The sequence below is a fragment of the Castor canadensis genome, chromosome 9 (assembly GCF_047511655.1).
Source record: "Castor canadensis chromosome 9, mCasCan1.hap1v2, whole genome shotgun sequence".
Lineage (NCBI taxonomy): Eukaryota > Metazoa > Chordata > Mammalia > Rodentia > Castoridae > Castor > Castor canadensis.
The window spans coordinates 39281367-39293454 of record NC_133394.1 but is presented as its reverse complement, the minus strand read 5'-3'; the positions used below and the strand labels follow the sequence as shown (position 1 = coordinate 39293454).

The 12088-nt window shown below is 36.4% G+C and overlaps 1 protein-coding gene across 1 annotated transcript in view; it reads right to left on the bottom strand.

Moving 5' to 3' along the window:
• The window catches only part of Arhgef38 (Rho guanine nucleotide exchange factor 38), a 127456-nt gene that overhangs the window by 12430 nt on the left and 102938 nt on the right, over nucleotides 1-12088 (bottom strand). The window contains exons 8-10 of the mRNA XM_074041479.1: nucleotides 7936-8040; nucleotides 6398-6520; nucleotides 3279-3590 (exon numbers count right to left, since the gene is read on the bottom strand). Coding sequence (XP_073897580.1) covers nucleotides 3279-3590; nucleotides 6398-6520; nucleotides 7936-8040 — 540 coding nt within the window. The remainder of the gene's footprint in view (nucleotides 1-3278; nucleotides 3591-6397; nucleotides 6521-7935; nucleotides 8041-12088) is intronic.

Genomic DNA, 12088 nt, shown 5'->3' with positions numbered 1-12088 from the left:
GAAGTCCAACTGCACTGTAGCTACCATATATGAGGACAATATTGAAAGACGTGTGTGTGTGTGTGAGTGTGAGAGAGAGAGAGAGAGAGAGAAATCTTTGGAAACTCAGCTGTTCTAATTTCCAGTTGCTTAAGTCTTCTACCATCATCACCTCATCACCAACCTCACACACGCACAGAGAAAAGCCCTGCAATGACTCCTGTCCCAACTGTTATCTAACTATAACCTCATAGAAACTTGGAGAATGACCAACTTGAGTCCAGTGAACCCTTGAAACCATGAGAGACATACGAAATGACTACACTACCATGGTTTACGTAATTTAGTTGGATCCTAGATTATTTCTCCATTTCAATAAAGTTAAGTGATTGTCTCTTTGCTCCCTTGGCAGAAAATAGGAAAATGGAGTTTCCTTCTCTGTGAATGATATAACAGAGTTCCTAGACCAAGGGACCCTAGGTACAAATAAGACTAGGGGACACATATTAGAAACAGAATAATTAAGAGAATGGATCTACATTGATCCTGAAAGCCCCACCACCAAGAACCTAGTAATCAGACCATCAAAAAGACTTGAAGTCAGTTATCAGTTATCAGTACAGTTATCAGTTAAAAGGACTACCACCTCAGATTTGAGCAGGTCAGAAAGCTCTGGGAGCAATTTCTGTAAGAAGACACAATTGAGAGAATACCTCATCTGAAAGTCTTAAGGGGTAACTTAGCCAAATAACAGAAAAAGTTAGTCAAGGAAAAATTAAGCAACTGGTAAAAGAAAAGCACATTACCAGTATCAGAGAAAACAACAGATGTGACTGACTCAAGTCAGTCTGACTCAAGTCTAAGCAGTATTTGCATTATGTGCTGAGTATCTATCTGTTGGCTTCTTCAAATTCATTCTCCTTCCTTGTGTACCCTGTTCAGTGCTCCAGGAGTCTGATCAGAAGAAAATGTAGCAACAGCTTTTTTGCACCCTGGCTTCCAGATGGATTCAATCAGAAAATACCCATAGGAAATCAGAATAACAAAGGAAAATTAGGTAAAGATATTTATTTCCTAAGTTTCTTTTTTCGTAGTACTGACTGGCTGGTACAGCTCCTCTTCACAGCCCTAACTCCTCTCTCTACACTTTCCTATAAAGGCCCCTCCTTGTATCCTTTAAACCTGATGTTGTATAGCTCCCTCCTTTATTACTTTTGGGATAGAACACTGTTTATAAAGGTTTTACTATGCCATACTCACATTTCTGTAAATAGTCTCTTTATAAATTTTTTTCTCCAAACTCTCAGTTTAAGTGTTTTTCATTTTTCTAACTGGTATCATGACTAATGCACAAGTCAAACAGTTTAAACACTCAGTATAAACAAAGCCAAATTTATGGCATAACTGTAATGGAGTGGGGATAGAAAGAATTTTTGTGACTATATGTGTAGTGGGGTATAAAGAGAAGAGAGAGCCAAATTCTCATGTTTATAGTATAACATACACCTAAAATTGAAAAATAATGAAATAGCAACACAAGAATATTATATTAACACATGAAGGTAGGCCAGGCATGGTGTTACACAGCTGTAATCTCAAGAACTCCAGATGTTGAGGCAGGATTGCAAGTTTGAGGCCAGCCTGGGCTACAGAACAAGACCGTGTCTCAGAAAAAGGAAAAAGAAAAAGAAAAAAAAGAGAAGGAGAAGGAGGAGGGGTGAGGGGTGAGGGGAAGAAAGAAGAAGGAGAATGAAACCCACTAAAAACTGTTAACAGGGAGGGAAGCTAAGAAGGTAACATGGAGTGAGTGTGATCAAATGTGCATAACAACAGCACAGTGAAACCCCTTTGCATTATCAATGTATGGCCAATAGAAAACTTTAAATATGGTAGATACAGACGGTAGAAATTTTTTGACTTAAAAAGGAAGAGAATCCTGTCATGTGCTGAAGCATGGATGAAACATGAGGGTGCCATACTAACTAAAAGATGCCAGCCACAAGAGACAAGCACTATGATTCCACTTGTATGGGGTATTTAAAGTAGTCAATTTCATAGAACCAGAAATACATGATGATTGCCGGGGACTGAGAGGGTATGGAGATGGGGACTTATTTAATCAGCATAGTTTCAGTGCAAGATGATAATGTTCTGGTGACCTTTTGTACAACAATGAAACACACTTAATACTGACCTGTACACTTACAAATAGGATGGTAATTTCTATATAAATATATATATACACACACACACACACATATATATAGATAGATAGATAGATAGATAGATAGATAGATAGATATTTTACTACCCTTAAAAATAAAAATTGAGCTAAGCATGTTAGTTCATGCCTGTGATTCCAGTTACTCAGGAGGCAGATATTGGGAGGACTGTGGTTTGAAGCCAGCTGGGGCAAAATTTTAACAAGACCCCATCTCAGCCATCAAAATGGGTATGGTGGCATGTGACTGTCATTCCAGCTACACAGGAGGTATAAATAGGAAGATCCTGGTCTAGTCTGGCCAGGAAAAAATAAGACTCTACCTGTAAAACAACTAAAGCAAACAAGACTGTAGGCACAGTTGAAGTAGAAGAGCACCTGCCTAGCAAGTACAAAGCTCTGAGTTCAAGCCCGAATACTACAAAAAAAGTAAAAAAAAATGACATTATTATTAGTTTCATTTTATTCATATGAGAAAATAGGGGCAAAAAAGGATAAATGAATTTGGCCAAGGTAATATGGTGATGTGTGGGTCTCAGAACAGGGTGCTTGAGTGCCAGAGTCTGTTTTCTAGTCACTCTTCAACTCTGCTTTTCTGCAGTGTAGACATGAGGCTACACCAGAGGCTACCATTGGGAAAATGGTGTAAAGCGTCTAGGAGATCTCTGTATTACTTCTCACCAACTGCATGTGAATCTGTAATTATTTCAAAACCAAAAGGTTAAAAAATACATAGTACATATAAGTTGTAGAATAGGATCATTGTAATGAGAATAGACTTCTCCAGACTGCTTTTTACTTTAGTATATTAGTAATTTCTCAAAAATAAAGAATCTCTTTGCTCTTGTACTGTGAACAAGATTTTTAGATAATTTTAAACAACAAATTAAAGATACCTTTAACAAATACATGATTCAAAGTGGGGAGTGAGGGACAGAAGACGGTCTGCCCGACTTGACTTAAATAACACACTGAAGAGCCACCTGTGAGCACGCTCTGAACTTGGCCACTTTTGTCTGGGTCTGATTTCTAGTGGACCCAGGAGCCCAAGGAGGCTGGTGACTGGTGCTGCGCTTACCGGTACGACTGTGGAGTAAGTCTGCTGGCCTCTGAGCATTAGATCTCTGAAGAGGGTTATGAAACTGCCCAGGCAGTTCAGCAGAATCTTCCGAGCAGCCTGGTTGAACACCTGGAGCTCTTCCACCAGTTGGGCATTGAGGGCCTCATATTCCTTTCTGGCCAAGTCTGACTCATCTCCTGCTGACCGCTGCAGGTAGCTGTTGTAGTCCAGCAGTTTGTCATAGCGTTTCTGGATGAGTTTCTGAGGCCCTGGGAATAAGGACAGCAAGGCTGACAGGGGGGTCAAGATGTGTCTCTGCAAGTGACCTGCCTGCCAAAAAAAACCAAAAAACCCATTACAGAGAGTAACAACCATAACTTGACCAGCGCTGATCTCAACAGGTTTACCTCCTTCTGCAGGAGCATGAAATAAATAGGAAAGCAGCCAGCCAAACTAGAGAAATTCAGGTCATTTGCGAGTCTAGTTAAGACTATTCAAGGACTTTAGGCAGAGATGCTAAAACGGAATCTGAAGAGTGAGCAGGAAGAGAAATACAAAAGTTAAGGCCTGTTTACCCAAACTATACCTCTACCTTTTTTTCCCCCTACAGCCATTGGGATCATCTCTTTCAAAAGTTTCCACTTCTTCCTTCTAATCCTAGAGCCAATCAAGCTATTCTACCAGGTAATCTCTAGCCTTTGACTCACCACATTATCCTATCATTTGCTGAGAGCAAAAGGGATACAGTTGGTCTTGGGAGAGACTATACTTTCTTCTACCCATGTCAGTCCCAAATCCTTAACTGCTCTGAGGTTTATTTTTGGGTGGCATTCCATCCCCTTATACAGATAGTAACTCCTTAAGATGAGTATTTTGTTCCTGTGACAGAAATGAGAATTATAGTTTCATCTTTAAATACTTTGAAGGATTAAGCCAATGCTGATCCTGTATCTTAAATTTTTACATTTTTTAGGTTTGAATCACTGAAAATAAGTTTTATATTCATACTCAACCCCATGGCAGCACTCAAGCACCCTACATTTAATTTCTTCTCTTTTTCTTTCCCTCTATGTTGAAATGCACTAACATGTTTGCTGATTGCCTTGCTTTGCCCTTTATGCTTGGGTTACATGATTTTATGTCAATTTGGAAGAAGGTATCTCTTTTGTACTCTCAAAGATATCCCAGGGAATCCCAGGCAAAAGCCTGTAATAATTAATTTAAATGTCTCCTGGTAACTTTTTCTGAACTCATAGGAAATCTAGGAGAGGAAAAACAACCTCTTATTGGCATTAGCAATAGCCAATATGGATTAGATTTGACGTCTAGTTTATGAAATAATCAATATACACCTGCACCCTGTTTAATGAGCCCCTTAACTAAGCAGAGAATCTATTTACTGTATCTGAGATAAATTACTGTGTTTGTGAGTTTACTTGGACTCTACAGGTAATATAATTAACTATATATAGTAATTTTATTATATTACAATATATACAGTATGTACACCCAGTGACTCACAGATACCGACTGATTCACTGACACATAGGAATTATGGTTGGAACAAAGAAGAAGCAGATTTTGTTAAAACATTTGTAGACAAGAATCATTCATGGATAGATAAAAACAACTGCTCTGCCTTTGGAGAGACTTTTAAGTTCTTACTATTTCATTTTTGAAGAGAGTTCAATATGTCATCCATAAAATGTTACTTTTATATTGAGTTTTCTGATCATTTAATTTAGCCTGATTAATCACTCTATGGTTTTATAAGGCAGGCAAGACAACTTTCTTCATTGTATCAAATTTTAGAGCATGCTTTCTAAGGAAGAAGCTATGCACCATGTGGTCAGATTGTACAAAATAAATAATTATTGACTTAATTAATTTTAATTAACATAAAGAGCAAACACTTGAGGGCTTTTCTAAAATGTAATTAGACTCAGAAAGTATGAAAGAACTGGCCACACTTTGCCTATTAAACCCATGACATTTAACTTTTATTTATCCATATCTATCATCTATCTATCTATTTATGAATGAATGTGTGACCTATTTCTCTATCATATTACTTCAGATGTAATCCTGACTTTCTATTTCATAAAGCCTAAATAATGAAACACTTCTGAGTATTTTCTTCTAGAAAGAGGGCTGTGTCTCCTAGGGTTGGAAATACATGGAGGTGATTGTTGGTTGTCACAATGACTTGAGGTAAGGGGATGTGACTAAGATGTTGAGCCTGGTGGGCTAACAATGCTAAGCGTTCTCCAACACAAGGGTTACTAGTGAAGACTTAGCTGATTTGAAATGCCAATAATGTTGGATATAAAAACATATATGAGATACTTGTATGAAATAATAATACCTATAGTAATACAAGGCACTAAATTAAAATTAGTATAGCTTAGACTAGCTGAACACCCAGATATTTTATTGACTTAAGCAGGTTTTTATGATTTCCAATACATAAATGATACATATATAAGTACATTGTCATATACATATGCATACATATCTATATGTATGCATATAGTAATGGGATTTGAACTCAGCATCTTGCACTTACTAGGCCAGTGCTCCACCACTTGAGCCACACCCCCAGCCCTCCCAACCTATATTTTACAGCACTCTTAGAAAACAAATATTTTATCATGGAACAGAAGAAATAATAGCCGATTGTTAAGTAAAAGTCCTTTCTGATAAGGAAGGCTTTACTGCCCTCTGTGTCTGTGCTAATATGGGTCATATTCTCAGGGAGAACTTATGTTCCTTTTGTAGAGACTCAAGACATTTCAGAGACTCCTTTAAGAAAATCACAGTTTTCCAAATTAGTAAATCCTTGATATATCACACACAGACTTAAACTAAATATTGATTCTAGAAGTTGTCTGGCACTGACTACCCTTAGCAACATAGTCTGGGGTTGTATTAAGTTTCAATTATAATAAAATCCCCACTAATCCACCTTAAAAATATTTAATTACTTAAAAATTCCCCTCTTAAAATCTCCTAACGTTGACATTAGTCTTTGCTTTAGTGCATATTTTACTTCTAGCTCCAGAAAAATAAGTGAAAAGCAGATTTTCTTTTAACCCCACTATTTAATTTGTATTTATCTGTGACTATAAATAACTTACAAAGTCTTGACAAGGATTTGGGGCATTACTCCGAATCTCTGAAGAGCTCCTCTCCTCTTCCTCTTTGTTGTATGAAATCTCCTGGAGCTCTGATATGCTCTGCAGGGTGAATGGCAGGGCATCCTGAAACCCAACAACAAAGTTATATAAGTTCTGAAGTCAGTATAAATAAACATACCCCAAATGCCACTTTCATCATCTTAACACTTCATTTCCCCAAAGAGACAAAGAAAAAAAAAGGCAACCACAAAAAAATTCATGAGTACTCTGTATAGTTAGGCTACTTATAACAATCTATTTCCTTCCTTTTCCCCCATTTCATTTTCTCACAATATTCTGTATGAGGCCTCTTTAAGTAGAATCCATCTTAAATTCCCTCTTTGACCATTTTTTAGTATTCAATTCTTATGGATTCCTTATTTTAAAAGTCATTTCTCTTTAATCATCAGTTTTTCGTAGTGAAAGTAATGTAGTCTTTGACAGAAGATGCTCATATTTTTGTTGAATCAATTGGTGAAAATACAAGACAATCCAGCAAAGGTTCCCAACAGGCAATTACTCTTTAAAAAGTACATAAACGATAGGGTTCCCACTGCCTTCTGGCTGTTATATTTATGTTTTGGGTTTCTTTTACACAGAAGGTAACACTTTAGGAAGAGATTAGCAAACTTGACCGTAATTCAAGTTTTGCACCAGATAACAAAAGAGGCCAGAATGGTTCATGCACTAATAGAATGTGGAACCTTGTCTCTACATCAGTGTGCTTGTCATCTTAATCATCTGCTTGATTGTTATGTTATCTAAGTGTGCAACTATCTGCTCCCAAAAACAGATATTTAAGAGATGAACTGTTGAAAAAGGAAGAAGTCATCTATTAACTAATTTTTATATGTAACTCTACTAACATTCTGTATCTCACAGTCATAACCATTGTCAGGATGTTAAGGACACTGTGTCTTCTATGAGATCCATTAGAAGAAACTCCTGAGACTTTCTACTGAGAATGATTGCATTGTACTTCAGATAGTTTGTTGAAATCACACGTTCTTAAGAGGATCAGGACAACTCCAAAAGGACTAAAGGTGTTTTTTTTGTTGTTGCTTTGTTTGTTAGTGTAATGGAGTGACATCATTTGCTTACTATAGCTCATAATATTTTATATTTCAAATTATTTTTCCTGTATACTGATTTTCATACTATTTCAGGTACTAAAAAAGAGATATTTTAGTAAAATCAGAAAAATAAACACAATTTCTGTGTCATATACAATGTTGTGTGAATGAATTCATCTCTATTATAAAGAGGGTGATGGTCCATGTGAGAATCATCTGACCAAAAGTTCCTCAATATGGCAATTTGAATTGGAGATAGAGTAGAAAAGGTGAGGAGGGTCAACGAGCAAAGCCCATTTATATTGGCTTCCTTCACCAGCAGTTTTCAGCCTTCTAAATTTGATATAAATGAATGAACAATCACATTTATCTTGATAATAACCATGGAAACCAATGTATCCTTGTAGAAATATTTGTCTCACCTACCTGTATGTGTTGAAGACAGAATGAAATGTTCTTCACACAGTGCCTCACTGTCTTTTCTAAAGCTCTAAATAGCTTTTCTTCTCTGTTGAAGGTATTATCTTTCACCTAAAATATTCATGAAATTATTTTCATAACTCAAATCTAGTAATTAAAAATAGTACAGACCATATTGGCTCACCACATTACAAAAAACTTCCTTGTTGATATGAAAACCTTCTGTGATATGCTAACTGTTGTACCACAGTGCTTTCTGAGCTGGCACATAGCACAGATGATGGTCAATTAGTACTGCAAAGTCAGGGCATACTACTGAGTTCGCTATTGCTAATTTTCACACAGTTTCATCTACATTACAGTAGCTGCAGGATTTTCTCTGCCATTTTAATGGCATATATATCATTTATATACTTACATTACTTATGGGTTATAAAATAGCAAAATTCAATCAATTTAATGGAACATATTGTTTCACTCATAGGACTCATTCCAGTTTATTTCACGGGGCTTATTTAGAAAATATTTCTTTGGTCCAAGGTTAAAGAAATATAATTATCACCTCAAATTTGAAGGAGGATATGTGATCTTAGTTCTTCTATCAAGCCAAGTCTGCAGAATTACAATAGTGGTCACCTATGTTCAGCTATTCTTTATCAACCTATATGCAATGTCTGTTAGTACTCAGAATAATAAGCTTTTATATGCTTCTGGAATTTTTAGGAAGACATACTTATTGCTACAAGACAAGAACCATCCTGGTGCTGGCAAAGCCCATATAAACACACACATTGATATTCCATGGAATAGGATGTGCGTGGTTCAGTTTTGCACTGCATAATAATTGTAGCTGTTCTTGTTTATATGTTTCTTAATCTTACAGAACTGACCTTAGAAGTTAATGGATAGAAACAATAACATTTTGTTTTTAAAACCCCTTAGTATTATTTACCTAGAAACTTTTGGATTAAAGAGGCAGCAGAGTTCCTCATAATCCACACAAAATCCCATGCCTTGGCCTTATGATCTTTATGCTCCAACTCAGTCCGGTATGTATAACAAGAAGTTAGAACAGATTTTTGTAAATGCAGCTTCCAAAGACCCATCACCAAATATTTTATTTTGTATACTTTGTCTTGGACCCAGATGGTGTTATAGTGGAACTTTTAAGGATCACACTGTGAGAAATCTTGCTCAAATCTGCTTCCCCATATCCAAACTTTTCTCATTCTGTTTTGCTGGAATATGCTACTGTCCCTTTTCTATCTTGTAAAATTGTTTATTTTTAAGAACCAACTCAAATATTACTGTTTCTATAAATCTTCCCTCCATTGCTATTCTGCCTGCTATAGAAATTCATTTCTCCCTTCTTTGTGCTCTTATAATCCAAATTGATTATTTAAGCATTTCCCTCCACTGAAGAATTTCAGGCATTTAGGATTAAGTATTTTTGTCTTAATAATAACAATAGCTAACATTTATTAAACAGTAATTATGTTCTAGACACTTTGCCAAAACCTTTCTTCTACTTTCTCATTTTAATTCCTACACAACTCTACGAGTTAGGTATTATGATTGATTCTACTTTAAAGATAAGGAAACAGAACCTTTGGGGGGAGCGGTGCAGAGATTCTTAGTATTCTCCTCTTGCCCTTTTGTTGGTTAAACCTATGCTTCTAGGTTAAGTTGTACACATGGCTGCCCTGCTAGAGACTAAACTTGCTAAACTCCCTTGTAGTTATTCTGCCCATGTAACTGGGTTGGGACAAATGGGACATGAATGAAGTGCTATGTCTCATTTCTAAGTCTTAACCTTGGAATTTTAAGGAAGACATGGCAATGACCCAGTTTCAACTAGGCAGATGAAGACAATTCATTTAGGAAAAACACTGCACAAAATGAGGCCAATGGGACTTCTGAAGGATATTCTGAAGCAGAACCTGTCTGCTCATATCTCAGGACTTTTATTAGAGTGAAAAATAAATGGCTACCTGTCTTAAGTTACTGTGCTTTGAAATCTCTTTGTGAAGATGCATGGTCTTTGTCCTAATATAAGAGGCTAAAGAAACTTCCTCATGTTCATATTTAGGATCAGGATTCAAACCCAAGTTAGCTTGAATTCAGAACCTACACCTGTTCATCTTTGTATTCCCAGTCTCTCACACACTGCCTGGTACATGAGAGTTCAATACATGTATGATGAATTGAACAGAATCTTCCTCTTGGGTAATAGCTCTATACCCTAACTCTACCAATTTTTCACCTGAGCTGCTGACAAGTGCAAAATTGATTGATCTGAGATTTATCTCTTCTCCAGTCCAGCCTATGCAGCTGATTTTCTGATTAACAGTGAAATGCTTCATTGCTGACAGGACATCCTCTAAAAAGATTAAGGGGAAAAATCTAATTAATATCCCTTCAGGCTACTTTAACTACAATTCATTTTTTGTTCACAATCAAAAAATATAAGAAGCTGATGATAAATATATTAAAGAATACAACAGCTTACACAAAAGCCTGTCTAAAATTAGAAGCTGCCTATTCTATTCAATAGAATTACCTTGAGTCAGAAGGAAAATTCCAAAGACAGAGGGGAAATTGTTTGCACTACATTTATATATGCCTACAGGGGCTACAATCTCTTCTTAAATTGATTCCCAATTTGATTTTATTACTGTTGTCTTAAGTTTAAATGCCTTGATTGTCCATTCCCTGGTCTATGACTATACACCATAGGTATCCCACATTATAAACATCCCACATGATAGTTCCAAATTAAACCTCTTACGTGCAATGGATCTAGTGAGCCCCTAGAAGCTTTTAAAGAAATAAAAACAATAGACCAGCTATGTGTTCCAAGAATGTACATGTTGACACTGGCATGGTAAAGTCAGTGCAGCATAAGATGAGAACAAGTCTTAGAAAGAAATATATCTATAGGTCGAGAGAGGAGTCATCACATGCCACACAAGGCCACAAGGGCAAGCACCAAGTTTTGGTCATGTGGCAGATGAGAGGAGTGAAGACAAAGTCTAGACCAGAGCCCTTCTTCGGGTTTCCTTGGGAATGGCAACTTGGGAGGATCAACTACTTTGAACATTCCCACACACTCTAGATTATAGGGTTCGTCTCTGGTACTTGACTTTGGAATGATTTGGGGTAGAAGAAATATTAGGTAAGTGTATAAGAGTTAGATAAGGAGGCCTCTAGATTCAGGATTGGTAGGTTTGCATATAAAAGTTGCATTCCTAGCCATTTACTGCCTCTAAGAATTGATAGCCCTATAAGGGGATAGTCTCTTCTCAGCCAGCAAGGCATTATATGTTGAAACATTGTAAAATAAAGAAAGTAAAAAAACCAAACATGCTTAATATACTATGCATGAAGGAGCTTACACCCTCATGGGAAGTAAGATGTCTGCACTTTCAAAGATAAATAATACAAGACAATGATATAAAATAATGATTATAATTATAGCAGCCAATATATGTTAAGTATTTACACACTGTGTTAGGTGCATTCTTTATATGTGCATTATCTCATTTAGTCACCATATCATCCCCTGTATCAGGTACTAATATAATCCCCAATGTTCAGATTATTACTTGAATTTAAACTACATGCCCAAGACAAATATCTATTAATGGTAGAGGTGGTGTTCAGAATTTAGGTTGGATAATTTCAAAGACCTTGCTCTTAATTTGTGTTCTGTACTGATTTTTACAAATATGAACAATGCCAGTATTACCATGTGGAATGTGAGTTTATCAGGCATTCAAAGAAGGAAGAAGTCATTCCTACTTATATGGTAAGAAGATGCAAAGACTTAACAGAAAAAGGGAAAAAAGACCACAATGGCTAAGCAGTGGGGTAGATACAGTAAGTCATCTAAAACCAATGCTGGACCACCATCAGTTGCATCAAATTCAAACTAAAAATCCTGGAGTTGTTAACATAAGAAGTAGTAAAAACAGGCAAGTGAGAAAAGACTGTATTAACAATGTAATATGTTGAGAACTGTCCTTCCTAACTTCAGTTAGAAACCCACTGTATTATCACCTAGGGCCATGAACTTTCTATCTGGTGATTCTCCAAGTGTGTTCTATTGATCACTTACTTCAAGGTCATTAGCTTCAAAACACCTGGAATGTTTGTAATC